General features: G+C 35.6%; 1 protein-coding gene across 3 annotated transcripts in view; it reads right to left on the bottom strand.

The window, feature by feature from the left end:
• Nucleotides 1-1,971: 1,971 nt before the first annotated feature.
• LOC110449893 (trafficking protein particle complex subunit 8-like) overlaps nt 1,972-15,352 on the bottom strand; it is a 46,226-nt gene continuing 32,845 nt past the window's right edge. For all 3 annotated transcript variants that reach the window (XM_021497038.1, XM_021497039.1, XM_021497040.1), the window contains 6 exons: nt 14,893-14,951; nt 13,772-13,945; nt 12,300-12,404; nt 11,538-11,683; nt 10,879-10,968; nt 1,972-8,586 (listed from right to left, as the gene is read on the bottom strand). In XM_021497038.1, coding sequence (XP_021352713.1) covers nt 8,313-8,586; nt 10,879-10,968; nt 11,538-11,683; nt 12,300-12,404; nt 13,772-13,945; nt 14,893-14,951 — 848 coding nt within the window. In that variant the 3' untranslated portion in view covers nt 1,972-8,312. The remainder of the gene's footprint in view (nt 8,587-10,878; nt 10,969-11,537; nt 11,684-12,299; nt 12,405-13,771; nt 13,946-14,892; nt 14,952-15,352) is intronic.

Here is a 15,352-nt window from a genome sequence, read left to right as displayed (position 1 = left end):
ACTAAATCGTTGGTGCTGTATGTGTCACTGGTGGTTAAAACGCAAAAGGACTAGTTTGATTCTCCGACGTACAGAAAAAGAATCGCGCTGAGCGTACGTAACGTCAAAATTGACCGGCTTTGATATCGGGAGTCGCTCCTCTGTGATCTTCATAAGTCAGGTATCAGCCTAGCGATTCTTTTGTTTTTGTATACCTGAAACCAAACGAATGGCTAACCGCGTGCCATTGATTTTTTCATGCATTCAAGGGTGCAGAGAACGAAGCAAAGTATAACCTCAAGGCATTTCGAGGATGAGGTGTAAGCGCGATTTTGGTTATAAGAATTCTGTGCTTTGGATAAGCACAAACATGTTCAAAGAATTTAAATTAGAACTACGTACTCACATGAACCTTAGAACGACCTCTCACTTGTATGTGTAGCTTTTCAAGAACTTGAGAGGTGGCATGGCGTTGAGTCAGACTGGACCTTATAGTTGATATTACCAGCAATTGTTCTATTTCGGTCATACCACTTCGGGAGTACCTAGCTATTACTCGATTGTTTTATGATTTACTGTAAACCAACTGAGTTTAACTAATGATCACTACTGTTGACCGAGGAATAAAAAAAAGTTTTCTTTACAAAGCGAGGTGCTTTACGTAACGCAAACTATATTTCTTGGTATCGTAATGTAATAAACTTAGGACCATCAAAAGACACGTTATTTTGTGAGAGTTGTTATACAAAAATAATCACTTGCGATTTACCTTTTAGCTGCTAGAATTTTGTTTCAATAGCTGAAGAAATAAATGAAGACGCTTTAATGCAATAATATGTGTTAATATTTCAGGCACAACGTCATCATTAACGATGTCATAAAGTGTGACGCCAAATAGCAGCAATATCTTGCGCGACGTCTCAGCATGCGATTTTTACTCCCAATATGACGTCAGCCTCACCTTTTGGAGCAGATTAAGAGGATGGCTGGAAAGATCATGCAATATTGTCTGTGTCATAAAAAAGCTCAAAGAACATCAGTTGAAGCCTTCTTTTCGTATTGCAGAGTTATCTGCTCTTGTGAGCAGGTATTGATTGTTACGTCATTGGTTTGTAAGAGTAGCTTCATCAATTTTTGAGAAAACGACGTAATTTTCTCACACAAACCCATGACGTAACAATCAATACCTGCTAACAAGAGAAGGTACCTCTGCAATACGCAAAGACGGAACTGAGAAAACGACATTACCAGGAACAAAATGATAATGTTACTATCCAGACGAAGTGCCTCGAGTGATAAGTGTCTTCCGAATGAAAATACTTGTAATCCGTAGACAGGTAAATAGTTGTTGAATGAAATGATTCCGATGCAACATTATGGTAGATCTATAATTGTACTTCACAAACTTACATTTTAATGAACTTTCAATTTCCAATATTCAATACAAGAGGCAGACATAACACTTTAAGGTTAGTCAAATATATTATTTTCATTACATTCTTGATTACAACTTGAGTGAAAACAAGACTTTTTCTCAGTTGTGCTTTTTGTGAATTTTACATTAAAATACTTTTATATCTCTGGTAGAACGACAATTATCTTCTGCTTGAAAAACGTAATATATATGTCGTCAAATAAGGTAAAATCATCGGGCGCAATACACCAGAGGTGGTATGCAGATTATTTGAAGAAGAAGAAATAGTTTCTGCTCTCCTTGGATAAACATGGATATATGAATTCAATATATGGTGATTACATTAAATAATCTATTTCTACATAATACAAGGGGAATGAGATCCAACGTCCGTTAGTGGATGTTCAGCGAAGTTCAGCATACCCAAGTTGATGGAAATTCACCGACATCAGAGTAATAGAAATTCAAAGCGGGGACCCTCACAAATTTGCTAGAGACTACACGTTTGAAATTATTATCAAATTAGAATTTGTATTTCGAAATAAGTTCAAAAATAAAAAAATAAAACATTTTTTTCATTTAATATGTTTGTTTATTTATTCATCATATATTTATGAATCACAGACAGAAAAAAAGTTGAAGTCCTACCAGGAACTTATACTAGTGCGACTGTTACGATTCCTGGGTGATTGTTGACTGGCGTTCGTACACAGCGACAACGTTTGGTCTGCAACCTGGCACATGTACATTGCAAGCCAACATACATACTATATAGATACACGGTTCAACACATTTTCTGCAACCTCGACAGTATCAAGTGGTAATTATAAGCCAACACAGGAAATACACAGTTACTCCGCTAAGAGTAACAGTTTAAATCGAGACAAGATAAACAAACACTTTTATTTTAAAAGTGTTCTTATTTGAAGGCCTGTGTTTAAAACATTATCTGTAAGTTTTCAAAAGTTGTCCGTCAATAACAAATTCCAGTTCACTTAACATACATTTTCTACTTTAAAATGTTCTAATTAACGTTATAAAGAAAATAATAAGTTCTCCGCCTAATGATTTCCAATTTACTTAACTTGCATTTTTTCTAATTTAAAATGTTCCTATTAATGTTATAAAGAAAATAATAAGTTCTGCATCTAAATGTTTCCAATTTATTACATTTTTCTACTTTAGAAAATTCAAATTAACCTCATAAAGCTAGCTCAATATGACTTTATCAAATACAAATTTGATTTATCTTTAAATCAAAATGGAATTATATTTCCTTCACAGAATATGTGAGCAATGATCCTTACCACAATATTAAGGTTGTTTGACCACTACCAGACACAGCACTGCATCTGGGTAAATAGGGTGAAGAATGATTTAATGGACATATATCGCTATCATTCATAGGAATTCATACTGTGCTCAAAACCACCCATACAGCATCTGTATGAATCTTCATTAATTTCAAGTTAAAATCTATCAGCATCATTAACAGCTAAAACAACGAGTTTATATAAAGTCACATATCATCCACACTAACCTGTGTACAGTTCTAGTTGGATCTCGATTATAAGTCGGCCAGTATGCATATTACACTGACAGAGTCAAATAGCAGTAATGACTAGGCCTGGTCTGTGTGCCATGAAAAGCCAGAAACAGTACATAATAACATTTTCAGCAATGTCACATATGTAAAAGTCGTTTCAACTACAAATACTTGTTAAAATGCATGATAACGCTACCGTAAATTTTCCCATCTCGAAAGTGAAACAGGCACAATCAATGAAGATTACACCCCCTCCTATCAAATTTTAAAATTTAACTCATTCACCCCTGAAGACATGTTTGAACTCTTCCAGTTCAAAGGTTGGACTAGTTCCTTGTAAAATTTCAGGGGTGAATGAGTTAAGTAACATTCGCATGTATTCAGTTTGCTTTTTACACACTTCCCTAGAGTGTCAATGTTTAAATAATAAAAGTTGATAACATCTTTCATCCAAGTTCAGTTGAAGCATTAAAGATCACATGATATCCTAGTGATGCAAAATATTTGAAACAAAAATTGTTATATTAAAAGAAATTGGGCAGAAAATTAAAAGCTACACTGTGTCAATTGTCTCTCTTCATCTATTGTTCTATTTCCCTGACTTGAAAAAAAAATCATGATCACTGATGAACAATATGTATAATCTATAGCAGAGGACCCGTGTTTAAAATCTTGATACAGCTAATAAAACAAGTCATTAACACAATTTTTCAAAATTTATTATTTTGAAAGATAATCCGAAAATTTTAAAATATTCGGCCCCCGGGCTGATATTAGAGTCTCCGGTTGATACTGGCATGTGTTCAGATAATCAGTTTAAATCCACAATACATTTTCGTATCACTCAAAATGTTAAAAAGATTAAGTCCCACAAAATACACTAAAGGATTCTCTTCCCACTGCACTGTGTTTTTTCTTATATACGATAACCTCTCCTTAACGTCCTCTAATTAGATATAACGGAAGCACAGTTTTGCCCAGGCGCTTCGTTTTCCAGGAAGCTCAATCACTTAAAGCAGTAGTATAACAAGCTGAGGTCCATGAGGGTTCAAATCGCAGTGAAGCCCCGCTGAACTTTTACACTCAGAACTCTATTGTTGATTATAATTCTGTACTTTCCTCTTAATCATTTCTCAAAGCAGTCCCACAAGGTATGGTTTTCTTTCCATTAATGATTTATCAAAGTTACAGTAATGCCAGAAAAAACTGTGTCCAATACTTAGTTACAGGTTTTTGGCAGTGGTACGGGATCCTTAACCCTTTCACCACTGTAGACCATAATGGACTCATCCAGTGCAATGCATGGTAGAGTCTACTAAAGTTAAATAGGGGTGAGAGGGTTAAAGAACTTACCAAAGGATTAACTACATTCTACCTGATACAGCGATTGATAACTGTAGAAAATGTCAAAATAATTGAAAAACTAAATTTCTTAAGAAATGATTCAGTTTTCAGAAGAGCGGTTTTAAAAAAATACATGGTTTTCTAAAATTAAAATGTAATCTGTAAGCATGCAGAGGAATATTTTTTACACAAGACTTTTGAGACAGACTGCATTTAGTTTTTAAACTGGAATGTTATGACGAAAGTGCATCCTAGCAGAAGACATTAAAACAATATAATGTTTTACAGTAAACCTGTCTATTTCAACCCTTGAGTATTCTAACATCATGTCATAATTTAACTCATTCACCCCTGAAGTTTCACAATGAACTATTCCACCCTTTGAATTGGAAGAGTTCAAATGAGTCTCCAGGGGTGAATGAGTTAACATAAAGCAACAATTCCACTTCTTGTTATAAAAACTACCAAATAAACCAGTTTATCGTAACACCCTGTAAAATTGAATCAATTTTTTCAAATGTTGGTTCCCACTGGGTGTCACACTTGACAGATTTCACCGTAAAAGTTGTGAACAGTAAATCTGCTTACTAACATATGGAAGTGTACATAGTAAATTGTATAGGTACTATAAATAAATATTTGTTCAACATGTAGCAAGATAACTTAAAGAATATGATAAGACAATTATTAATAAATAGGAGAGAGGACTACCTTTTTTTTCTAATTGTACCAGACACCTTGAAGTACATTGATTTTGTATATTGCACAGTAACTAAAAAGAACTCTCATTTATTTTTGGTAAGCTGAAATGTCGGAAGCAGTTTCCTTAACCCTAAGCATTGGTCGAAAATTATTTATTTATGTCGAAGTCTAGATGCCAGAAAACATTCTGTTGCAATTTCAGTAGCTGGTCTTAGGACGTTCTATTGGCATTCCTTTTCAATATACTGTAGCATTGTGTTCTGGAAAGTGGTAGCTTCTGTTAACATTTGCCTTTTCATAATGAGAACCAATGATTCATGACTTTGTGGGCAAGTTCAATCAACAGCCATTTTACCATAGTCTAGCTCTTACACCTAATGTGCTTACACATGCTGGTTAACAACAACCAATCACTGCCTTGGTTTCAAATAATTACGCATGCAGAGAGACGACCACTAGCTACTTTGGGCCGACAAAAGGAAATCAGTAAGTCGTACCACAGTCGTCCAGTCATGGGCACCATTTTTAGCTTTGTGCACAATGCATATTACCTAAGTGAGTTTGATGACAATTGTACTCTATAGTTAGACCATATAGTTATGTATACTTTAGTTGATCGAACTCGTCTTCTACTGGTAGACACAAGAGGGAGGAGGACTACTGGGAAAGGCAGACAAAAGAAATATTATTGCAGGATTCAATTATAACCAAGATTTTTCCATATTCTAAGGCAGCAGGTTCATAGATTTCAATGTTTTTCACCAATAATAAATATGGATATATAATCATTAAATAAGCAGGATTACATTGAGTAGTTGTCAGGGCTATATGTATACATGTGTACCTGTACTATTTGGTGTGAATGACAGTGACGCTTGGCACATCAAATACTATAAGTTAGAAATGGAAGCATGACATACACTAATTATATAATGTATCAACAAACAATGAAAACTGAATTTCATGTCTGGTTTTACTACGATATATGTACGGCTTCTGATTAAAATTTGTATTTTAAAAAAATCACGTCTACACATGATCTGAATTGTTATGTCAAGGACACCTTTCATAATGTTGAAAGAATCTCTTTTTCTTCATTTATGTTGGAGAAACAGTTAAGGCACCAGTAATACAAACAACTAAATCAAACTGACTGGCGAATGACTCTTCAAAGCAGCCTAACAAATTTGCTTTATCGACATCTAACATATTTAAAAGACCATAAAGTCCAATCCAACAACTACAATCCAGCTGTTTTAACAACATAAATGAAGAAAAAACTTAAATTCTTCAAGCTTCCCACTGATGATGATCTGAATTGTATCTGCATCACAAAAAGTCTTGTTTCGCATCTATTTTTTCATAAATAGTTAAGAAATGCGTACTAAACAGGACACAGTCACCCTGATTATCAGTCTGATTGCGCATGTAACTTGGTTTGATTATAACGTTTGCATTCAGTGTGAACAAGTTAGTTAAATAATTACATTTGTATGTATTGCTAAATAAAATGGGTAATACTTGTAACGTTACTAATCTCTGACTAAACCCCTGTACTGGAATGAACAGGACAAAATATAATAATAATTATAAACAAACTAAGAACATTTTTAATCCTAGAATATTTCTTTTAGTAAGTGTCCTTGTTTAATCCAAGTGTTTGCTGTGTGTCTACTCATTCACCCCTGAAACTTCATAATGAACTATTCCAACCTTTGAATTGGGAGAGTTCAAATGTGTCTTCAGGGATGAATGAGTTAACTACACACAAGCTTGAATACATGGGGCACAACGACCTTCACACAATGACCTTGACAAGAAACCACAAATTCTGACTTCTACTAATCGGTGACAGCAGGTATGCAGATTTTTAAAGATGCTGATACAGCCATTTAGTGAAATAATTACACATATGTACATTATTCGTATATTTAACAGATATTAATATGCGAATTCATATTTCAAAGTCTTGGATATTATATTCACACATACATATGTATAGTCTTCATATCTCCAAATCAAGGAAAAGAATTATCACAGGCTAAACTGGCCTTTTCTGCCATAAGATAAATAGGAGTGTGACCTGTATTGTAATCTTATTCGGCCTCCACAAACACACACAAGTGCACCCTGCATCTCCACCCGTCTCAATATCTATAACACAAGTGGCAACTAAACCATTCAAATTTCAATTGAAACACCCTTGGTTGTGAAAGGAACTTTAAAAATATTTAAAATCAATGATCATTTTCCAGTGTGTTTGGACTTTTTGAAAGAAATATCTAATACAATTCAATCGATCAATAACTATACAAATTCAGCCAGTAATGGTGAATTATTATAGGTCCTAACTTTATGGAATCTCTTGATCCTTTCATCCCTATGTAACAATAGTAGATTCTACTATGTATTAATATGGATGAGTCTATTATGGTCTACAGAGTTAAAAGACCAGGAATATAATCAATGGGGCGTGCGATTGGTTTAGTTAGACTCTTAGGTATTAGCGAGGCATAGATTGGGTATTGGAATGGTTCCGTCATATCATTCAACGCCTTACCGGTGGATGAACATCATTGCAAAAATGAGCAAGCAAGTTTCAAACTGAAACGACACCATATTTGCAGTCACCTTGTGAGCAGTGGTGAAAATGGCATGAATCTTTCTAGACATATGAAGTTGATGACAACGATCGGCCACCAATTTCTAGAGTTCAATGTGGAATACGGTGAGATTAATATGTAAACGATGCCTGTGTCCCTGTCACCTCTGCCTGTTATGATCACCAAGGGGATGGAAGAAACTGTGCTCAGTGACGATGTCATAACATGCATTGTACCCAGAAACTGCATCGCAACAAGTCTGATGAAGTGCACATCCAGAATCCCCCTCCCGGTGACGAAACGTATTGTAACTCTCCTGTTCGGAAACACCTTTAACAACAAGTCTGTTTCCACTGATGAAGGTTTCTTAGGATTCACTCTGGATCAAAATCCAGCACAGGATGTGGCTATTGTTTTCTTCATCAATCTTATGATCCAATTGAATGATGTCGTATCAATCAGGTGACCTAACCAATTACAAATGGACTAGAAGTCGCCACTGATGGCACGCCGACCAGAGGTCCTCACCGTCGTTACACCAATGACGAGATCTTTTTCCTGGAACAGTGATCACAAGCTACACCAATCAGGGACAATGTAATGGATGTCATCCTTATCAGTAGATTTGATCAGTTTCTTGTCAATCAATCGACTCGGTTGAAACTGTGACGTTGAAGAAGACCTCGTCATTCGTCCCACCAATTAGGAATTTCGACCAATCTGATCAAGACACCTCCCCGATGACTACCACACTAGGAGAACGATGTCTCTGCAGCACCATCTGGTTTGAGTCTCGTGTGTACGTAACAAACACAGCCACACGGTTCAGGTTGTAGATACCCGGCTTGCTGAAACAAGCCGACAGTCGCACTGCGGCCTGCTGCTCCGGCTCCAGACGCAGCTGTGTAATGGTCTGTCCCACCCAGTTAAAGCTGCTGTTATGGTGGTACTCTCCTGAATGATCGTACAAGGAAGCCTCATTTGACTTGCTGCTCAACCTGTAAAACAGTAAAATCATATTACCGTATTTATCCTCCAATAAGCCCAGGGGCCCAACACGTAGCTTCTGACTCAAGGTAGGGAGTGGGCTTATTACAGGACAATGAAATATTATTTGCTGGCAATTCTAATGAACTGCAGTAATTAGAACTGCATGGGCTTATTGCCGGATAAATACGGGACAAAATGGCTTGGTTATCAGTTTATAAGGTTTACGATATGTGTAAGGTATGTGTGCTGGAGGCGGTTTGTTGATGTATTTGACTCCTTGTGATAGCCTGGATCTGGTGCTGACTTTATAGTGCTACCTCACTGAAATAACATGCTGAAGGTCGCGGGGTGGAACAATATACGCCCGTCGAATTCCATATAGTTATATACTTTCTTACATTGAAATAAGATCTGTATAATTCAAAGAGTGGTTAGCTGACATGCTATCAAAATGTAGGAGAAAATCTCCCGATAAAAAAAATCAAACACTGAAATGAACAAAGGGCAATAACTTTTGCAAAAATTGTTGAATCAAAATTCTTTTCAAGGAAACACAACAACATATCATGATTATTTAGCCTACTAAGTTTCAAAGAAATCTGTCAAAAAATGTAGGAGGAGATCTCCAGACAAAAATTCAAATACTGAAATGAACAAAGGGCAATAACTTTTGCAAAAATTGTTGAATCAAAATTCTTTTCAAGGAAACACAACAACATGTCATGATTATTGAGCCTACTAAGTTTCAAAGAGATTCTTTGAAAAATGAAAAATATTTGTAGCTACTTTGAAAGATTGATATAGTATGATCAAATTGACCTTTGCAATTGACCTAAAATCCCCAAATATCATTATCCAGAGACCCTTGTTTATTCAGTTTGTTTAAAAATAGTTTTCTCATATTCTGATTTTATTGCTCAATAGGACATATGTGAAATAAACGACTTTGTGTGAAATAGTTTGTTTGTTTGTTTGTTTAACGTCCTATTAACAACAAAGGTTATTAAAGGACGTGCCTCCATGTGTGTAATGTATGCCTGCTTGTGTGTATGTGTATATGTGTGTATGTGTGTAAGTGTGTATGTGTATATGTGTATATATGTGTGTATGTGTGTATGTGTGAAAGTGTGTATGTGTGTATGTGTATATGTGTGTATGTGTATATGTGTGTATGTGTATATGTGTGTATGTGTGTATGTGTGTAAGTGTATATGTGTATGTGTGTAAGTGTGTATGTGTGTAAGTGTATATGTGTATGTGTGTAAGTGTGTATGTGTGTAAGTGTATATGTGTGTATGTGTGTATGTGTATATGTGTGTATGTGTGAATGTGTGTAAGTGTGTATGTGTATATGTGTATATTTGTGTAAGTGTATATGTGTATATGTGTGTATGTGTGTGTGTATGTGTGTATGTGTATATATGTGTATGTGTGTATGTGTATATGTGTATATGTGTGTATGTGTGTATGTGTATATGTGTATGTGTGTATGTGTGTAAGTGTGTATGTGTGTATGTGTATATTTGTGTATGTGTATGTGTGTAAGTGTGTGTATGTGTATATGTGTGTATGTGTATATGTGTATGTGTGTATGTGTGTATGTGTATGTGTGTAAGTGTGTATGTGTATATGTGTATATTTGTGTATGTGTGTATGTGTATATGTGTGTATGTGTATATTTGTGTATGTGTGTATGTGTGTAAGTGTGTATGTGTATGTGTGTATGTGTGTATGTGTATATTTGTGTATGTGTGTATATGTGTGCACTTGTGTATGTGTGCTGGAGGCAGGGTATGTTGATATATTTGCCTACTTGTGATGGGGCAGATCTGATGCCTACTTTAGAGTGCTACCTCACATGCATGCTAAAGGCACTCAGGTCAAATTATACTGATAGCAGATGAATCCAGTCCCTGCACTTTACTTAACTGCTGACCATTAAGCAGGGAATAACTACCACCACTTTTAAGGACTTTGGTATATCATGGAGTATACTGTATTGGTAGATATTTTTACAAATGTTATCATCATCATACTTACATGGTTAGAATATTCAGTTTCATTTTTATTTGAGTCACCAGATAAAATATAACAAAACTCACTTTAATTGTATCGTTTATCGAGTCCAATACTACATTTAAAACCGTACATTATTTCTACGGCACCATGTACAAACCATGGGTTATTTATACGTTACCATGTATAAACCATGTGATATTTCTACATTACCATATACAAACCATGGGTTATTTCTACGTTACCATGTACAAGCTAGGCTGTTATGTCTATTTCAGACGTACCTGTCTGGAGATTGACTTGTGTCCACAAGAACGTCCAGCATCACTTTTGAGCAATTTTGTAGAAGTAATGTCACTGGCACTTGGCACAATCTACGAATATTCATAAGATACATTTGGATATTGGTCAGAAAAAAACTTCCCATACATCACACATCAACAGTGCCAAATACCCTATGTTTTGCAGTATGATATAATTTTTATAATATCACTTTTATAATAAAATCTCAATAATAGCACAATTGTCTCCCTTTAAAACAACCAAATCAAAGTAATTTAAAAAAAAAGACATTAAATCATCTAATTTTTACTAGGAAATTTTCAGCCACATCTTTTGTTTTTTATTTCTCAAAATTGAACAAGAGAGGAATTCAAAAAGAATTAAAAACCAGTAAACATATACTGCAAATAAACCAAAGCTTTCAATAGTACAAATTTAACGAAAAAATCCTTTTTGAAATTTAAGACTGAAATATTTTGGCAAAATGTTACAGTTTTGTTTAAAATTCTGAGAATATTGTTATAACCATTATCATACAAGATTTATATTTAACCCTTTTTAAATTTAAGAAAATTACTCAAAGGTAAGGAGATTAAAATATATATCCAGTGTTATTGTCATAATAAAAGTCTCCAAGCTGAATATTGACAATTTTTCTTACCTTCCACTGGAGAAATTATGTTTGACCTCTGACCTATGGTTAAAGTTGAAGTCAATCAGCTGTGTTGTGACCTCTGAGTCGGGTGTGCTCGCCTCGGCTTCGAGATCCTTCATCACAAACCTGACCACTGGCTCTTCTGTCGGGATCTACACAGGAATAATTGGTTGATGTTTTCAATAAACATAGCTTGATTTTTAACCAATAGCTAGTATTTGGGTTTTTTTCTTTACATTTAAAGGTATTGAATACAAGAGGCCCAAGGGCCTGAGAAGTCACCGGAGTTATATTATGGGTACTGGTAGTCAATTTCATTGTAACTCTTCAAAACCAAGTTTGAATTATTTCTTGCTGAAAATGGACAAGTTATAGTCAGAAGTGTTATTTCCCTATATAAACCAAGGAGAACAGATGACCAAACCTCAGGTGACCTAAAAATTCCAAATTTTGCTGTTTCAAGTTAAAACCGATATCAATATTTCAGTGGAAAACTGAAAAGTGATACTGTAAAAGAGGAAATTTTGACAGTGTGGAAACGGTTACGTTTTTTCGCATATTCATAGATTTTCCACACTGCAATCAGTCAAAAGAGTTGATCGTAACATGAAGATTTCAACTTTTACACAGTAGCTAGGTTTAAAAGTAATCAAAATCAATTTCCCTTGTATCTGATCTTCTCAACATTACTTCAGGCCAAAAATAATCCCAATATTGCGTCAATATTTTGACAACCTCTCGTGTATTAAAGTATTGTTTCGTACTCACAAGAACATAGGGATACGAGGTGAAGATGTCGTCAATTTTCTCTATGGTCACATGGTGTTGACCGACCCTGATTTGAACTTCTCCGTCCTCGTTGACTACACATGCCTGTGGATAGACAATAAAAATCAGTTTTTAGATTTTGGTTCTCCCATATCTGCTACATGCTTCTCCATTCCTGAATAAACACTGGATAAACATGCATGGGGGTGGGTAAACAAACCTGGGAATGATTTCTTAGGCCAGTCTTTTGTTTAGGCCAAAAAATATGTATGTTTCAGGTAACATGACTGAAAAAAACAGGGTAGGCTGGCCAGGATTTACTTCTATTTTATTTTTCTGATGGGGGAGGTGAGCTAATTTAAGAAATTACGAAAATCACAAAATATATTTTTAGGTCTTTGAACTAGTAATATTGGATTTCAATTTGGTTTTGATACCTGCCTATGAAGTAAAGAGGGTTGCCTTGTTTGTTTGTCCATCAATTAGTCTGCATCCAGTGGACAAGTTATCCCAACACTAGATGGAGTGCATTTGAGCAAGATAAAATTGTTACTGTCAGAGGTAAAACCTAAGGTCTGTCAGGGTACTTGAATCCTACATTTTTCTTTATTTTTTTTGCCTTATAAAATCCCACCACCATGATTTGTACAGATATCTTCAATTGGAATGTCAAGATTCAACTACTTTCTTTACTGGCTAAAGTTCTCTGTTTGAACGATGATTGTTTGATTTTCCCTTCAATGTAAATTGTAAATATGAGGTCTTTTACTTGGGAAATGCAGAACAGCTGTACTTTACTTACAAACATGCCAGTTTTTAACTCATTCACCCCTAGACTTTGAACTGTACTTGCCCTGTCTTTGATTTGGTTAAGTTCAAATCAGAATTTAGGGGTTAATGGGTTAATATCTTTCATGAGGAAAGGCACCAATAGAGATGTGACCTTTAGGCTTGGGTCAGAGTTCACGACCAATCCATGGATCAACAACTACAATGCTTTGAAGTACGATCAAGATCCAGCCAAAGCGTACAGATTTATGGCTGGACACAATTTTAGTTGTCGATGCTTTTGCTTGACCTTGAAGATATATATGACCTTGAGTCAAGGTCACAATACATCCATAGATCCTGGGCAACAATGCTGTAGAATATCATCAAGGTCCGTCCCAACGATACAGAGTATGGGCTTGGACCTATCCATTATACTGTGGACAACTGGACAGGAGGGTCCACCTCTTTAATAGTATAATGTTTCATCCTTACAGCCTTAAGGATACTAGCAAAGTTGGTTGAAGTCTGATCAGTAGTTTGGGAGGAGAGGCCGTTTAAAAGCGGACAAAGCGTTAAAAGCACATACTTAGCGTTCTTAGTACTTCACAATTCTGTTAAGCAGTTTAGAAGGAGACGTCCCTTGCAGGTGAACGAACTGTCACAACCATATATACTTGGCGTCCTAGTACTTCGCAACTTACTTTCCACAGAATGACGAGTGTGAAGCCCACTTGTATGGCACAGTTAATGTCTGTGAACTCTTGCGGCTTGCGTCTGCTATGAGACGTAGGGACCTCTGTGTCTGGATCCAGGGGCTTAATACTGCATTTTGATCGGAAGAAAAAGTCTGCACACGGCGTCAGTGCACTGCATATCTAAAAAAGGAATAAATAAACAAACAAGTCAAGATTATTTTCTTACAATGTCAATTTCACATTTATTCTAACTTTGGTAAAAGGCGACATTTTACACAATGCTCTATATGACAGCTTTGGTTTAAATGAAACTCGATAGAATTAAAATCTGATTATAATGTTATCAGTAAGGACTACTTCGGTTATACAACTGGCTTTTGATATTTTCTATGTATAACAGAACTGTTGTTGTGAGAGTGTTTGCCTATTCCGTCTTTGCGTATTGCAGTGTTATCTTCTCTTGTGACCAGGTATTGATTGTTACGTCATTGGTTTGTGTGGGAAAATTACGTCGTTTCTCAAAAATTGATGACGTTACTCTCACAAACAAATAACGTAACAATCAATACCTGCTCACAAGAGAAGATAACTCTGCAATACGCAAAGACGGAATAGGCAGTTCAATGATGCAATTATCCATGAATACAAAACTGCATTTCATACGATCAATTCTTAAATTTTCAATCTTCATTTTTTTGTTGTTGATTCCCTGGTTACTCTTATTCCACAATTTCAAGCATTTGGTTGGGTTTGATTGTGTTTTACGTCCTATTAACAGCTATGGTCATTTAAGGACGTGCCAGGTTTTGGTGGTGGAGGAAAGCCGGGGGCTCCCGGAGAAAAACCAACGACCAACAGCCAGTACCTGGTGACTGCCCCACGTAGGTCTCAAACCTGCGGCCTAATGGTGGAGGGCTATGGGTAGAGGGCTAGTGGTAGAAGAATGTCAGATGCCTTAACCACTTGGCCACCGCAGCCACTTCAATATCAAGCACCCACAAAATGGTAGGGTTATTTCTTTTGGAATTGAGCTCTACAAAAATACCTGATTTTACGGTACAGAACATTTTTTAACATTTACATATAATTCAAAGGAAAACTGAAGTTAGGTACTATATATACCTTACCTGTTGTGTATCAAAAGGAACATCACTGAACACAATCGACTCTTTACCCATAATGGTATCTGTAACACAATAACATCAATCTTCAGCATGTTATATACCTACACTCATCAATACATGTAGTGTAGGGGCTGATCTTGACCCCTGATATACTGGTACACTGTTTCTAGATCTCTCGGTTTCATATTTTTTTTTTTTTTAGATCAATATAAATTTGATTATTTTTTAGATATTCACCAAGAATATTCTTCCTTATCTTTTATTTCAAAAATTTAATCCTCCCAGCACAATTTAGATATGGATTGAAAAATACTTCTTTATGTAATAATAACTGTATGTATTAAATAAAAACAATTAAGGCTTTGCAGACTGATATGATACGCCACAAGACTTCTTATATCTTTGATCCTTACAAGCAATCACAAATAATTTTGTCAGATGGGGTCATCTATCAGAACTTGTC

Source organism: Mizuhopecten yessoensis, unplaced genomic scaffold (genome assembly GCF_002113885.1).
Source record: "Mizuhopecten yessoensis strain PY_sf001 unplaced genomic scaffold, ASM211388v2 scaffold4839, whole genome shotgun sequence".
NCBI lineage: Eukaryota > Metazoa > Mollusca > Bivalvia > Pectinida > Pectinidae > Mizuhopecten > Mizuhopecten yessoensis.
This window is presented reverse-complemented; position numbering and strand designations above follow the sequence as displayed.